Below are 16,792 nucleotides of genomic sequence, written 5' to 3'. Positions count from 1 at the left end.
AAGGTGATAATAGAGATTAATGCAGAAAACTGACAATCGAAAAGTACTCTGCATTAGTATCATTATCACTTTTCCCAATCATATCAATGGTTCAGACATGATAAGTTTGAATGAAGAAATCCAAATTTGATTACCTAGTGCTTTACAGCTCCGTAGCAAAAGAAAAATTATGATAGGGGAGGGGGAGGGGTCTCAAAAAAGCTTGGTCTAATGGTAGTGGTCACTGGGAAAATCAAAGGAAAGCGAAGGAGAGGAAGAACGGATCACGTCTTGTATTTCCCAAGAGTTTACGTTCATGGATGGGTGTGTCCAGCGAAACTATTTTGAGATCATCTGTGGAAAGAGAGTTGCAGAGATCAACGACAATCAACTTTCTGCAAGGGTTAGAAACTTAGATTGAGAGGATGGCAAATCATCAATAGAAACTAAATGTGGATCAGCTCCTCTGGCGATGAAAGCTCTTGATATGATTCATTTTACGTTAATGTAAAAAACACCCAAAATCATTTCTCAAAATCTAAAGGACATTTTAAAACTGCATGCTCACTCTCTATGAAACGACTCTATAGAGCTGAGGTGGGATGAATAAGACAGATTTTATCCTTACGTATCATATAAGGATGCAATGTGACGCAAAAGGCTGCATTCAATGCTTTGTATCAGACAGGGATAAAAAATAGGGCTGGATAAAATGCTGCATTGTATAGGAGAATCCAAGACCAAAAACATTTCGTACTATAAAAAACGCAGTGGCGTTTACTATAAAATCCAATTTTTGGATGCAGCGTTCAATAGAGTGCGGCGTTTATCAGAGGACGATGTTTAATACAAAATGAAAAGTTTGTCGAAAAGTTTGTGGAAAATTGAAAAAATGTAATAAAGATTGTGTGAATTTTCTTTAAAGTTCACAAAAGACGTGTTCGCGTAATGGAAATGTAAAGGAATGTCAATATCCCTGTATTCGCTTTTCAAGATGCGGCGTTTATTAGAGGACATACGGTATGAGAAATGAATCTACTTACAGCATGACTTATAATGCTAAAACATGACACAAAAGGCTGCACTGAATACTGGGTGAACATAGAGCAAATTTATTGCTTCACGACATATATGGATGAAACGTCACAATTAGAGTTTTACTTAATGCTTGTAGCATATAAGATTGCAGGTGACATTCAATGGTTAAGCAAAGGCTGCATGTCATCTAGGACTTCAACGCTCCTTATGGGGTTTCATGTAGAACAGTAAGCAGCATAAAAAACGGATTTGAAGTATACGAGACATCTGATTTCTCAAAAAGCAGATTTAGTGAAACAAAATCAAACAAAGCACGTGTATTTTTCTACACGTGTTCGTGCCTTGTTCTAAGGGCGATTTTTATGACTCATTTAATCTCAATTATGTGGTTAGTGATGAATAATGAATTTTGAATTCGAATTTTGAAGAGCTTTCGATTGAAGTAAGTGTTGGGAAATCAAATACGTAGCTGTAAACATGAGTATGCTACCAGTATTGATAATAACAAGGCATTCGATTATAATTCACTTTTAGCACAGTGCCTTCTATTTCCTGAAAAGGAATTTTGCGACCTGGGATCACTGGAAACATTGCTAACAACATGCTAAATTTTTCACAAGTTCAAACCATTTTCGTAACTTACACTCTCATAACTTTTTATTGCTAATTTTCAGTGTTAAAAGGAGATGGTTATCTTAAAAGATCAAAGACTTAATCAATTAACCTATTTGCTCTTAACTGTCTTAAATGTAAACGCTGGGGAGCTGGGGATGCCGCTGAAAAAGTAAACAGCTTTGACTGGAATGCCAGAACTGTGCCATCGCCAAGGTGGATGCCAACAGGATAAGTTATCTTAATTCCTTCTAGAATAATCTTTATTTAGAACACTACTTTAGCATACGAAGTTATTTTTTTAATCTAAATTGGTGACTGTAAATATGGGTAGTTTTTGAATGTGGCAATTTCCCGACAGAGCAGCTGCCGATGGGGGGAAAACATGAGAAGGTCATTTTTCCTTCAAGAGGACATGTTGCCTTGCATGGTACAGAAACGGGGAAAGTGAGAGAGAGACTGACCTTGGAATAGGACGCGATGTTTTGTTCAACGAAAATAAGGAAAGCTACAGAACAATAAATCGAAAGAAGATATTGTTTGATGAGATGGACACAGCTGAGGACACTGATCTGAGCACAAATGGCAAGCCAAGGGTTGCCATTTTTAGTTATAGATGGAATCTGCACAGAAATACACAAAAGGTTTCAACACTTCGATGGAAATTTGTTAAAATTTGAACATCTACTCCCCAAAAGAGTCACGGATGAAGAAGCAAGGTCTCATAAGAAAGCACATTCTAAATGTTACTAGAGGGACGTGAATATCGCAGACGCTATCAACAAATTTCAGGATTTCCAGCTTTGCTATAAAACATTCATTGCTACAAACGTAGATGATGATCTCAAGTCGCTGAGGGACATCCTGAAATCTAGGGTGACCAATCGAATCGGCTTTGACCTTCTTTTCCAAACCTCTCTACGCTGCTTCAAATCCTTGTCTATCTACTAATGTCTTCAGCTTGTGCAGAGTGCTCGTTAAGCAGAATGAAGTTGATAAAAACTACCTTTGATCATCCATGGAAAATGACCGTTTTTTTTCTTTTTTTATATGACCCAATAAAAATTTTACAAATACATATCACAAAATACTTTAAATACAGGAAATTACTCTACAATACTACTGAGGGCGATACCCCGGAGAGAAAAGTACTTTGTCTACCCCGGGGCCATCAAACGTGAAAAAAGAGAAAGGTTTCCTGAAACTTAGACATACATCTAACTACATAAACATATACTAAAACAGTATAAAATATAAGGTGGTGGCATGTGGCAAGGATAGGGACGATCTTAAGCAAGTCGACCAGTTTTACGGATAAACTGCAATGTTAATAGTAATATCATCATACTACAGTAAACCTGAATTGAAACATTGCTTGAAGGATTTGTTTATCCAAATGGTCTCAGAAGTGCAAATACTCCAGCGAGAAGATCACTTCATTTCCCGTCAAAAGAGGGGCAGTGCAACAAACAGTGCTCAGTATCCTCAATGCCATCATTTGCTGGGCACATTGGGATAATTGTATCCCTAAAATTGTGTTTGAATTTGTGAGGGTTCAATTTGCTAAGGCCAACCCTAAGTTGTGCCAAAGCGGATTTCGCAGGAGGACGTAATATGGACAGCAGTTTTGATTTAAAAGCAGTAGCAGGTGGTGCAAAAAAGCAGGATAGAAAATAGACTGGAATTGTTCAGACCTTGCACCCATTTGCACAATTACGTCCTGCCTGCGAAGAAAGTAAAGGGACTGATGAAAAGATGGCATTGGTTCACTAGTATAAATGATCATTTATTCAATCTGATGACCGCGAGTATGTATCTGCAGAAATACTGAAAGCGATCATGTCGAGGTACTAGACAAGTTTGCAGCGATGAAAAAGGAAAGAAGATTATTGCTTGGAAAGACCTGACTTTTTGGCATTCTTGTGCCATGCAGCCTGTTTTTCCTTGCTACCATGTTGTGTTGATCACGTTGTTAAACTTTTTAAGTTGAAATCTTTTGAATTCTACTGAAAAAAGATTTTGCTTCAGTAAGAAGGCAACTACACCTTGAGGAAATGTATCTGCATCTAAAATATACTTTAATAGGTTTTTTGCACAGTAGGCCACTAGACCTATACCTAGCAAATGGGAACTCGCAAATAGATACGCATGCGTATGTAACGATAAGGGTTCTTGTTATGACGGTGAAGAACCAGGTCGTTGGCTGAGCGATGGGCTAGGCCAAAGGGCCTAAGCCCTAAACAAGTAACGCACAATAGATACTACTTCTTTGATGTTATCTCTAATGCTTCAATCAGAAGACTAACTTATAACGTGATCAACACACACTAATAACCTAACTAGAAATAGCTCTTGCTAGTACTGCCCGCAAACAATTAGTTCCTTGATAATGATTGTTTTAAAAATGTAGGTCAGGATATTCGAAGAAGACACCATCTTGGGTTTTCACAATTCTATAAAAACAGCTGCTCTAGTTGATGCTAAACTATTCTTTTTATCAAGAATTTTTGGTGTTCAGTTTGCCTTTGATTTAAGTCCAACGCCCTTTTGAAAATCATGAAGTTTTTCGAGGGTTTGACATTTATTTTTCGATAATCACGACAATCATAACTTTTGCTCGTACGGTCTCGAGTTTTTGGGAGAAAAGCGTGACATTCGACTGGTTTTGATTCCCAAAACTTCGAATCAAAACTTCCATCCATTGCGGAGAACAGAGCTGTGATGCAGCACCGTTTTCGTGCCAAAAAACCGAAGGCCTTTAACAGAGTCTTGGCAGAGCAACGCTCCGAAGATAATTCCCTTCCGCACAAAGAGGTGGCGGTTAACGACCTCCTCGACAAAGCCGATTGATTGACAATGAAATTGATTGACAGTTGTCATGGCAGCAGAAAAGTGACAAAATCTGCTGAAAAAGTGCTGACAACATGAACTGAAGCTTCCATATGCTACTTATACGCGGGGCAGACTATAAGCCCTTCACTCGCGCGCTATCGCGCGCGAGTTGCGGGCAATAACATAAACGGAAGCTAATTAACAAGACAATACGAGCGTCACACTACATGTTGAAAGACATGCACATTGCCATAAAATGGCGTTGTTCACTAACACAACATGACTTGACAGAACATGTGACTATAAAGCCTTGTTCAAACGCTCTCGACTTTCACTCGACTACTCTCGATTTTTGTTGAGCGTTGTCGAGCAGTGTTGAGTGTAGTCGAGCGGGGGGTGTTCAAACGCTCTCGACTTTTCACTCGATTTCCGTTTGATTATAAAATCCCTCCTGCGAAGTGGGAAGATGCTGTGAAAGCATACTGACAACTCGGCGCTTCGTTGAGTCCATTTCTTTGTCATTCCATTTTTCCCTTTCGACTCTTTCGTCTTTGGTGATTTCTTCCGGATTTCGCAAGAGGCTTTCGTTTTGATTTGTTCAACAGCTGGAGGAGGATAGATTTTGCGCTCTCGTCAAGATCCTCCAGCCTGTTATCGCCATTTTCACTGTCACTTTCTCCTAAACCGAATTCTTGAGAAGGCAGAAAGAGAATGCTGTAAACTGTGAATGATTCGTCCTCTATTTCGATTGCAGCAATACGAACTTCGCTGTTTTGTGTTTTGGCGGGCAAAATCAGAAAATCAGAAGAACGCATGCGCACGCTCGACTTTGTTGAGCAAGGTGTTCAAACGCTCTCGACAACGCTGAACAACACCTTGAACAATAGGAATGTTGTGTGACTCCGCTCGACTTTTTTAAACGTGTTCAAACTTCGCTCGACTGCTCTCGACTGCTCTCGACTTCACTCGACTGCTCTCAACAAGGTGTTCAAACGCTCTCGATTTTTTCTCTCGACAAAAATCTAGAGTAGTCGAGTGAAAAGTCGAGAGCGTTTGAACGGGGCTTAACACGCAACGGGAATATTACTAAAATTGATTAAATACGAACAAGAAACGAGATATAACTTTTTGTTTGAGGGGGGGCAGCAGGGCCGGCATGAAAGGGGGCGTGAGGGGTGTAAGACACCCTTGAAAATATCATATTTCAAAAGCGTAGAGTGTTTGCCATCAAGGGATGACTGGTCGGCAAATTTTCAAGCCTGTCGGCAAAAAAATGATTTTTTTTTGGCAAATTTGACGGTCCGGGGGGGATCCCTGCTGAATATATATAAAATAGCTGTCACCGGCAGTGCCAAACCAAATTAATCTTGGTTGTGAGAAAAATTTTATTACTGAAAATTTTTTTATTCTAAAGAGGTTAAATTATCACTTATTTTAAGATCAATATTTTAAATGTGACGAACTAAGGCAGCAACAACTGAATTCCTTATCTGCAAACCAAAAAATCTAAAACATTATTATCATTAATATTTGCTTAACCATGTAGTAATCTTTTCAACAAAACAACAAAAAGATTAATGATTAATAAGTAGCCTCACCGACTTCCAACAAAACAAAATTTAACAAACAACAATGTTTTTAAAAGTATGTGGCAAAACAGCTATTTTCTAAAAAAAAGCTACATAATTGTATCTGTACTGAGAGTTTCTAAGATATATCAGATCTTAAATAAAGATGTATCATTAGATTTTTTTAGACTAAAAGATCTACAACAAAAAGTCTCTAAAATGATTTGTTCTTAGTATTGGAGTTTATAAGTGGTTTCTTATAAAAATATAAGTATCCAAACGACGTTGCAATCTGTAAGTGGGACCTCGAAAAGTGGAACTTTTGCAGTATTCATGGGAATTAATTCCTTTGAAATGTGCAAATGATAATTCCGCCAATTTTTTATGGTACTAAATTATGGTACTGATTACTAATGGTACTAAAATATTTGGGGGGCCAGGGCCCCCCGGCCCTCCTTTTTCTTGGTCCTTGAATACGAAAGCCAAGCCGTTACACGTAGTATTCAATTCTGATCTTGGTGGTAGTGTTTGATACTTTCTTTTTCAAGCTTGACAATTTTTTTAAGTCTCACTCTGATACGACAGGGCCGTCAGTGCTGGGAGGGCTGGTTGGTTGGCTGAAGCCCCCCTCAATAATTGTTTCAGCCTAGTTATATTTCCTTTATAACAGTGTATTGATTGAGAAGGAATACTATAAGCAGCCCAAGCCCCCCTCCCCCAAATATGAATTTCGTTCCGACAGCACTGTATGGTATCACAATTAGGAAGAGATTTGCGGTATAAATCGTAATATGTAGCCATTTTAAAAAAAAGAAATTGGGCAAATATTGAAATGAGATCGCAACCATTTTTCCAGTACAGCAAGATCAAACTTGTACGTCTACAGAGTTTCATAATACCATAGTCATGATAATACCAGTTTGAAAGTTCTGAGAATGTTCCCCCTGTCAGATGTCATATGACCAGCCTCTCTTTGGCATTAAACTACTGGAAAAAGAATGGCGGACACAACAAACTGGAACCCTCTTGGTGAGGTGTACTACAGGTGAGTTTGCAAATTGAATGCTGAAAATTGGATCCTTTGCTTGCAACTGCTAACACACGATTTTCTTTCAATGCTTCTGAAAATAGCTATCTGAAGTGAAGATAAGACTTGATTGATGAGGTCCTACCACTCTTTGTTTTACATGTACAATCAATGATGTTCAAAATGAAATTATATATAGGCAGGGGCGTCGTGGCCAGCTGGGGAGCAGGGAGGACTTAGCCCCCTCTGTTTTTAGAATTTGACGGATTTTCGGGAAAATCATCGTTATGTCAGAATGTTCTCAAACTTTCTGTATTATCAAGCGGCATATCGTATTATCAATTATCATAAAAGTTCCTATGATGATCTTCTTACTAGGTCAAAAAAGTGTACAATGCAAGTTGCTCGTCAGAGAACCCTCTGTATCGAAATATTCAAGACAATTAGAAATTTGAATCCACCTTTAATGCATAGCATTTTTAGTTCAAGAACATTAAAACATCCTTCTCGGAATGACTTAAATCATTTTCGACCAAACCAAGTAACTTTCGGGTCCAAGAGCCTTAAAGCCATAGGACCTCAGATCTGGAATTGTCTGCCAAATGAACTAAAATCAGCTGACAATCTTAACAGCTTCAAACGTATAATAAAACGATGGGATGGTCCTAGCTGTAAATGCAACGTTTGCAAATATAATGATATCAATATCCTGTAATATTTGACCATTCATATCCAAGTTCCTTCATATATTTAGCTCCTTCATGTATGTACGTATTTATTTCCTTAGTTATATCCTCTTCTTTTGTTATGCAGTAGATTCGATTTAGATTAGTTGTATGTATATATCCATATATATATGTAAAGCTAGAAAAATATTGAATTAAAATAAGGTTACAAACAAACAAACAAAAGCGGCAATCCACTTTTGTGAAGAAAATAACATATTTCCACACCAAAGCAAAATCTGAATTTGGTTATGGAAATCGGTCAATATTGGTCTTAAACTATATTCTTATTTGATGTTTAAGACCAGGACAGTGCCAATTTTGTGCCTATCACCAGTTTTAAAAACTTTTTCCCAGAGTTGGAAATTTATGCAGTTATGTTGCAAAAGGTAAAACTTAAGGAAAAAGCAATCAATACCATTCATTTTAAAAACAAGATTTTATTATTAAAATTTGCTCCAAAAATGCAATTGCTGGCAAACTTGAAGCATTAAACTTATGAAAAATTCACCGTCGACTGCAACTATGCTGCAGCCTCAGGTAGTAACTTTATTCTGCCCTTGTCCTAATGTGCTGATCTATAGGGTTGCTAAATGTCAGGGACTTTTACAGTAAGTATGAAGAAACAAAAACAAGAAAAATGCCGGATGCAGCAGTGGTCATAGAGTCAAGCTACAAAATATGACTTTGGATTTTACAAATATAATGGAACCGGTAGAAGAAAGCTGCTGATTAAGTTAATTCAATAAAAGTGTTGCAGTTTACTTTGAGGCATAGACCCAATAGGTAATTCATACTGGAAAGGGGGACATGTAGGGTAAAAGGGGCACCATTATGAGCAGCTAATTGTCACTTTACCTCTATTTCTAACAAGTGGAGGGGCTTCTAGATATCAATAACTACAGCTTTGCCTACTTTTTTCGAAATGATATATGCTTGCAGTAAATCGTTGATGCTAGCTCAGAATGCTCAGAATGCATAATCTACAGACTAGCTCATTCCAAAGCCAATCCCAATTCTCTTCACGCTAGTGCAAAGGCATCAGTTCTCTTCACACTAGCTTTTGAAGTATCCATGTCAAGCACAAAGTTCCAATCTCAGAAACAGTGTTGTAATTGGATTGAATTCCATGAAACTATTTTTAAAACAACAGTTTATAATGCAAAAGGTGCTTATCATAAACATATTTAATAGTAAAAATTTGTCCTGTGGGATTCATGCACAAATATAATCTCTGGCACTCATTTCCTCAAAAATATTTTTCCACTTCGGTGATCAGTTTCAGTCTTCATTATTGACTGTGTTTTAAATTGTTAAAAGTAAGATTGATTAGAAATCAACATCAGCATAAATATTTTTCATCTTAAAGGATGTTTCATCAGCGAAAGGTTTTGTTGGCACTAATTATCCCAAGTGCCTTTATGTTGTAAGTTTGTAAAGGAAATTGTTATAGCTAGGGAAAAATGATATGCAGGGTGGAGAAAATGAATCATTTTTAGCAAGGTGAGTTTTTTCAGGGTGTTATTTTCCTCTGGAATGTATGACTATTGGTCACAGAATGTCTTCACTCAGGATTAGGAACTTTGCCAGTCTTATATTCTTCTCAAGAAGAAGACTGATTTTTTAATGAATGAAAATGCTCTCAGGACAAAGTACCATATCAAAATCTTCTTTAGCACATTAATATTGGGCCAATTATTCACAGCTACTTATTCACTTTAGGTGATATTTTGCATTTTTGGCTTACCATTTGCATGTTTTTAATTTGATATTGTCGAATATTGGCATTGCATAAGTTGCTGATAAGATCTTAAATTTCATTTTGAATTTATATGGCTGTATGTCTTAGACAACATAATTTCCAATGGTTATTTGGTATAGAGAATCTGATATGATCGCTATACTTTCATGACAACCATGATTAACCTTTAGTGTAAGGTTTACATGCAGTGCTCCATGAATCCATGTACCTTTAGTTCAAACATGTTTTGCCAGATTTTGTGTCCATAATAACAAAATTCAATAATATAATTTCACTAACTACATTTCACTTTATTACCTAAGTTTATGAGTCATTTAAATGGTGCCATATACTGGTTATATTCAATATGCAACATTTTGTAATCATATGTTTCCATATGGTTACAATTTGCTGGTGAGCAGTGAACTCTTTTAACACCCCTCTGATGCTGTTTGTCCTTGGCATGCTTGGTGAGACTGTTGTAGGAGTTTTCCCTGACAAGCAATGTATTAAAAAGTGCAAGACCTGTGTATTCTAATGTCTCTTCTTTAGAACTGTGGAAGTTTATGATATGCTTTGGCAAGACAAGATAAACCTTTCACGGTATAAAGTTGCTGCTGGTACATTTGGAGGTCCTATAGGTAAGTGGAGTGTAATTGAGCTACAAAAATTTTGTCAAGTTTTTTAAACTTATGAATATGATAGATAGCAATTATGCAATAATGGGAAAGTATATTTTGGTGGGTAATATTGATCCTTTGGGTTGTCCCTTGAATGTCCATTAGTGCTAGGAGATTATAGATTAGGCATAATTTATTTATAACATGTTATAATACTACTTTTATTCAAAAATTAAAGGAAATTTATGGTAAAGCCTCTAATTTACCCCCTCCTTGAATAAATCCTCCCCTCGAATAAGCCTACATCTCTGAAGTAATAATCCCTCATTCTAAGGTTGATATTCATTTTCCTTGATATTCATAGGGTTGGGGTTAGGATTAAGGTTAGGCTCTAATGCCAATTTTGCATTATAATGACCCCCCAATCGACACACATCTAATACTTCAAACGGCAAATGAAAAAACTAAAAAGAGACAAGACTGTGACAAATAGACCGCAGAGGACAATGAAAAATAGACAAGGAAAATGAATATCTTGAAATAGCCATAATTTTGTATGTAAACTTGACAACTTAAATAAATAAATTTGAACTGCACTGTTTAATTAAGACCTTTCAATGGCATCAATGTTATCTGAAAATCTTGCAGGAATAATTTCGCAATTAGCTTTAAAATAATTGCAGTTAGCTTACATATCTTTTAAAAATCGGAGTTTAAACTGTTTTTTACAACGAAGAATTAATTTGCTAATAATTATTTGGTATCTTTGAATTTGAAAATGTCATGAAATAGCAGAAACATATAAAACTTGAGATTGAGGTAAGCAGAAGAATCTATATCCATGTGTGAACTAGAAGCAGCTTAAGAGCAAGAAAGATGCTTTTAGTTTGTTCTTTTGTTTTTTACCAATAAGAGATAGCTAGTCCGTCTACACAAAATCATTCTATCTACAAATATCGGGATCGTTTATTTTGATTGATGTAGGCAGATTCCAAAAGACCCAAATCAAAGTAAGACCTTGCCAGTCCAATTATTTTTCGTTTTGGGACAAACTGGATTTGTGAGCAAATGTTATTGCCATTTTTGTTGTTCTGTTCTCTTTCTAGACCCCTGTTTTGTCTGATGCTCGCGGGAGCGTGCTGTTTTACTATGTCAACATCTCATCCGTCCTATAACTTCACTTACGATTCACCCCTGGATATAAAATTTCTGATTACCCTCAGTCATTACCCGAAATCTATAATCTGAAAAGTGTGGGACGAAAGTACTTCAATGTGCTATTATTCTTTGCATTTGTGCCATTATCAAATAATTTGTATTTTATTGAAGGTTTGCAACCTTTCCAATACAAATTTTGTTAAACACAAAGTAAGCAGGTTTCTTATACTAAATTATCTGTGAATTTTTCAACTTTAATAGCAATCACAAAAGATGATGTTTCAGCTGGAAGTCAAACAGTGTACATATTTTCAGCATCAGGAAAACAGATGGCAACTTTTAATGTAAGGCGATTTTTTTAAGATATTTGTCATTTGCCATTTCTGCTTCTTTAGTCGTCATGCAACATACAATGTTGATAAACAATCTACACGAAGCTTTTTTAATGATGCAGCTACTCTTGTCAAAAACTTAGGTCTAAAGTAGTATTCGCTTTTCAAAAAAAAAGGCGAAAACACTTTTTCAGAATGTAGTTGCGAGGTACAGAGAAACAGAATTGATATGCAACAAGTGAGAGACACTGGATATAGACAGTCTGCCAGATTCTATGAATCTTCCTATGATAACATGTTGATAATAAAATGACAAGGAGCAACCCATTGTAATGCAAGATGACAAGGAACAATCAATTGTATATTAGATTTAAAATGTTTGAAAATAACAAGAAAGTTATTCAATATTTCACCAGAGTATACAAGACATCGTCAGAGTGAATGTATATGTGCGTGCCTACAATGACTTGCCGTCGCCCGCCAATTTACTCTCGTCAAAAACTTAGGTCTAAGATAGTATTTGCTCTGCAAAAACAAACGAAAATATTTTTGTGCACCGGATGTTGCTGGCAATAAGGTCCTTTCAGGGACCAATATGCGTCTATAATTGTTTTTTGTGTATGGTGAATAATGATGTGTGAAAATTCCAATTTATTGATAATCTAATATCTATTGCTCATGAAATGCTACCGTCCATGTATATGTGTCATGTATTAAAGGTGTCAATGCCTTCGAAAAAACTAGATGTACTGTTATGATCCATTCAAGAAACGTAAAGTGACTACAGAACATGTAAGAAAATGCTCAAATCTCACTGAAAAGTCGTTAATTAATTTACAGCACCCCAAAGAAGCATTTTTGTTTGAAACACTAGGAGATGGTTTGATCCAGTATTATCTTGGCTGGAAACAAGAAATGATTTGTCCCATCTGGAGATCAATTTTGGTTTTCAGATCAAGCATTGCTTTCCCTGCCATAGAGTAAATTGAACCAACGCCCATTGTCTGTACTGGGAAAGGACCAGATGGACCCTGAATTAGTCGAGAGATGTTTTGAAAAGGCTGGCGGGTCAGCCTAAGCCATCTGCAGTGATTCACCCTCCGACATACTTTAGTATGAAAGACATACTAAAGGTCATGTAAAAAACTGCTTCAAAATTTAAAAATACCGCAAGCAATAGTGCGACGATTACTTTGCCTATAATATAATCATGGCAATGCAGCTGCAGAAAAACGATTGAAGCATTTGTTAGTTTGCATTGCATTGCATTGCATATATACTGCGATAAGACTGAAGGTGTAATCGCAACTCCCCAGCCCAAAGACTTGAAATCTATTACCAGAAATAACTTTACCCATTGTTGTTTCCTTTTTAAGATTTTAATAAGGACGACACAAAATACGACTCAAAATAGTAATGTTTCAAAAGCTCAAGAAAGAACACCCAGAAGTGCAAACAGGTTTTCGCAGAGTCTCAATGCTGTATCAGAGGCCATGGTTCTTGATATTTTCATGGTTCAGAGGCCATGGTTCTTTGACTTGGAAGATATTCTTTTTAACCAACCAAATGCGCTAGACCCGAAAAATGTGAAACCTACCCTCAAGTTATCCATTGATCAAATACAGTTTAAGAAGAAGATAGCAAGTCACAGCTGAAACATAGAAACATTTGTCACACACTCAGAGAACTTCGGTTTTGGATGCACTAATCGTAAACAGCATGACTGTATCGCACTATAACAACATGTGTATTTGAAGAATTGATTAGGAATCCTTCAAGAAGAACAACAGGAATAATTAAATGACTGCACTTCTCCCTTTGGTTTTTACAAATAAGAGGATTAAACTGGGCCTAGATTATTTAACATCTGACTGAAACACAACGGGCATATTTGGAACTCATTTTTTTCGGAGGTGTAAAGCTTTAAAAAGTTCGTTTTTATTCAATCTCGACAATTTTTTTCCTCACTGTTACCTTTAAAGGGCATTATAAAATCAGGAAAAATATTTTTAACCTTTGCCTACATGAAGAAGATTTGCTAGTGGTTGGAATTTTTTGTTAGTGGTCCTAGGAGGTGTCAGTGTCTGTTTGAATCATATAATGCAATAGAAGGAATAGTTAAACGTAAATCCACTTATAGACACCTATTGATTATCAAGTACTATTGGCTTTGCCATGGTTCAAATTTGTCGCTGTCTGTCTCAATGGAGTCAATGCAAAATTGCTAACAAATGATGATTGAAAGGAAGAGGCTTAACTTTTGCTAGAAAGTTTTCGAAAAGTACCAAAACCATTGCAGGAACTCAAGAACTACACTGCCTTGTGCATGTTTCAAAAGTTTTTAATGCATTCTTCTACATTTGGCGTTGGTTATGAATCACGAGATGCATGTGTATTTATTTTCAAGATTTGCTTGCACTTGTCAATCTATTAACATCACTGGATGTACATATGCATTGACCAAAAGTGAATTTGAGAAAACTTATTTTGCTTTTAAAATAATCTATTAAACAGAACTGAAGGAAAGCCAAACCTTTTATGAAGCAATTGTTTTTAAGTTATTTTGAAGAAATTTTAATTTATTCCATTTATCCATAACAAATGGTTGCATTTCATGATTAGAAAACTATCGGCACAGAAAATGAACAAAGATTGAATTTTGAACATGTCAACCTTTCAATTTGCTGAAACCTTTTTACCCTAATCTTAAATTTTATGTATCGATTTCTTGATAACCAAGAGGTATTTGAGAAAAAATATTCTCAAAAGCAAAATCATTACCTGGGTGTGACCAACACTTGAAATTTTCGGTGCTTTGTTTATGTAGCTAAACATTTGGGAATTAAGATTTACATGAGCATTCTTTTGATAAAAAAATCATTCTTGCAATGAGAGTTTGCTAATACCCAGAAGTTATGGGACTTTGAGTGTGGTCTGAAGCTTTGAAATTGCAGAAAACTCGCAATTTTTGACAGGCCCTTGTTCTGAAACCTGTTGAACTAGAACTCTGTAATTTTGGCTTTAACTTTTCTTATCAAACTCTTCTCGCATACGAAGTATCGAAAAGATCTAAGAGGGTCACTTCACAAGGATCACTTGACATGAGATACATCGTGAAGAATTTTCTGTGGATAATTGAGATAGAAGAACCTGCATTATGCCCGAATTACTGCTAACATATAAGCAGATGTGCAGATTTGCTTACGGGTCCTTTGTACATCCAGAATCCCATGTACTAACTAACAGGATTTCCCAAAGAGGATAGAAATTTCATGTTTTCCGATCACCTAGACCGAACATGGTTTTGCAAAGAAAGGAACATTGATTCCAAAAAAATGGGAGCATATGGATTGTTTATATAACGAGAATAGCTCCAAGCAACGCAAGTAATTTCAAGAAATTAGGAATACTCAGTATTTTTGTACACCTATAAAAATTTCCATGCCAAAAGAAATTTCCATGAAAGATTACAAGGACGATACCAGAAAAAAGATTACAAGGACGATATCACGGAATGAAATATGCTATGAATACCCCGTGGCATTACATTAAGTGTTAAAAATTACAATTAAAACGGTCTACATATGAACCACTTGAAACGCGTAAAATCATTGGTTGCCTTCTAAGGTTAGAAAGTCCAAATATTCTATTAAAAGCGACCAGTAATCCATATGAAACAGATTTTTAACACCAGAATCATAAAATTTTCATTACTCAGTTTCATAAGAGTCGTGAAAATTTTTTGAGATAGCATGTGTGTACAAATATATAGTATCTTTTAACTATGTTGCATTTCAAATGTATCCTATTAAAAGATACAATAACTGTCAGAGAAGAGTGAGATATGACATTGTTTGTTTAAATTGACAACTGGTTTATAAAGGTATCATATAAGAACACCATAGAGTATCCTGTGACGACATAAATTATATTTTTCAAAGCATCTAATTGTTTTTAAGCTACCCAAGGTGGGATGTCCACTCCCGGTGAAATGATCTATTGGCAAATTTCATCTTTTTAACGTGAGTGATAGCTCAATGATTTTACATTGTTTGACTTAAATATCTATAATTTTTTGGAATCGTAGGCTGATGGTGGTAGACTTGTAAAGATTGGCTTTGCTGTCAATGAAGATCTCATTTGTGTGTCGGAAAATGGTCATGCCTACATATATGATCTCTTTGGCAATTTCCAAAGGCAGTTTTCACTTGGAATGGTAATTGGCAGTGATGATGGCCGTTATGATTTTATTTTATGTGGCTTTATTTTTCAGTTACTCTTACTTCCGGCTATTCTCAAATTTATTAGCAATTTATCTTATCTTTAAAGTCTTTGTAAGTTTTTATTCTGTTAATCAATGTCAACTAGAAATGTAAATGTTTAAGGAACGAATCAGTTCAGTTCAGAGTATATGCTATATGGTTTTAGAGCGATGCTAATAACCATACAATTAAGTACATATGAAAAGGAGTTTCTCTAAAACTAGTTGCTGTTTAGTTTAAACCAATCAAGTTACGGGTAGCCTTGTTTAAACCAATCAAATCGCAAATAGCTTAATTCATGTCAGCATTGCATCAGCAGTTTTGATGATTGTACATGTTATTGCTGCTCCCTTGCAAAACTTGGGCAATAAGATAAATACTTGAGTATTTATACTATTCTATGTTTCTAAACTACTGATAAAATTTACCAAACATTGATAAACGCGGGAAATTGTTAATAATCGTTTTTTACCTGTCGTTTTAGGAGGTACAGAAGTCAAGAATTATTGACTGCTCGATTTTTGCCAGTTACTTCGGAACTGGAATTTGTGTCATTTCTGGAGACTACGAGTTTTACGTCGTCAATAATATAGATGATGTCAAGATTAAAAGGCTTCAGTCTCCCTTTGGTACGTGCTGGGGTGCATTTATACTTTTTGCAAATAAATCTCAACTACCTAGTGATGAAATTTTTGTTAATGGACGAAACTTTGCTATCATGCTTAATAAATGGAATTGTAAAGTATTATCTATAGGAAATACAGTCTCTTGATATCAAAGTTTATGCCGCCTCGTCATTTCTTCAATATTTGAGCACTTCGTGATTTATTCTTGAAATGAAAATATTTACGTGGTAGTTTTTTCTCATTTGGTAAAAACTATTAAATCTGCTTTATGG

At 35.9% G+C, this 16,792-nt stretch overlaps 1 protein-coding gene and 1 long non-coding RNA gene across 2 annotated transcripts in view; both read left to right on the top strand.

Annotated features, from left to right (window-relative positions):
• Window positions 1-812: 812 nt before the first annotated feature.
• On the top strand, window positions 813-4,505 carry LOC148958190 (uncharacterized). Its single transcript, XR_016144683.1, has 2 exons — window positions 813-2,225; window positions 2,274-4,505. It is a non-coding gene; the product is annotated as an uncharacterized LOC148958190 (long non-coding RNA).
• A 2,469-nt stretch (window positions 4,506-6,974) lies between these two features.
• The window catches only part of LOC135682227 (vacuolar protein sorting-associated protein 16 homolog), a 28,686-nt gene continuing 18,868 nt past the window's right edge, over window positions 6,975-16,792 (top strand). Inside the window, exons 1-5 of the mRNA XM_065197019.2 lie at window positions 6,975-7,074; window positions 10,075-10,163; window positions 11,562-11,644; window positions 15,720-15,848; window positions 16,379-16,523. Of these exons, the coding sequence (XP_065053091.1) occupies window positions 7,028-7,074; window positions 10,075-10,163; window positions 11,562-11,644; window positions 15,720-15,848; window positions 16,379-16,523 (493 nt within the window). The 5' untranslated portion in view covers window positions 6,975-7,027. The remainder of the gene's footprint in view (window positions 7,075-10,074; window positions 10,164-11,561; window positions 11,645-15,719; window positions 15,849-16,378; window positions 16,524-16,792) is intronic.

This window comes from Rhopilema esculentum, chromosome 16, assembly GCF_057945365.1.
Source record: "Rhopilema esculentum isolate cy_ngs chromosome 16, ASM5794536v1, whole genome shotgun sequence".
In the NCBI taxonomy this organism is placed as follows: domain Eukaryota; kingdom Metazoa; phylum Cnidaria; class Scyphozoa; order Rhizostomeae; family Rhizostomatidae; genus Rhopilema; species Rhopilema esculentum.
This window is presented reverse-complemented; position numbering and strand designations above follow the sequence as displayed.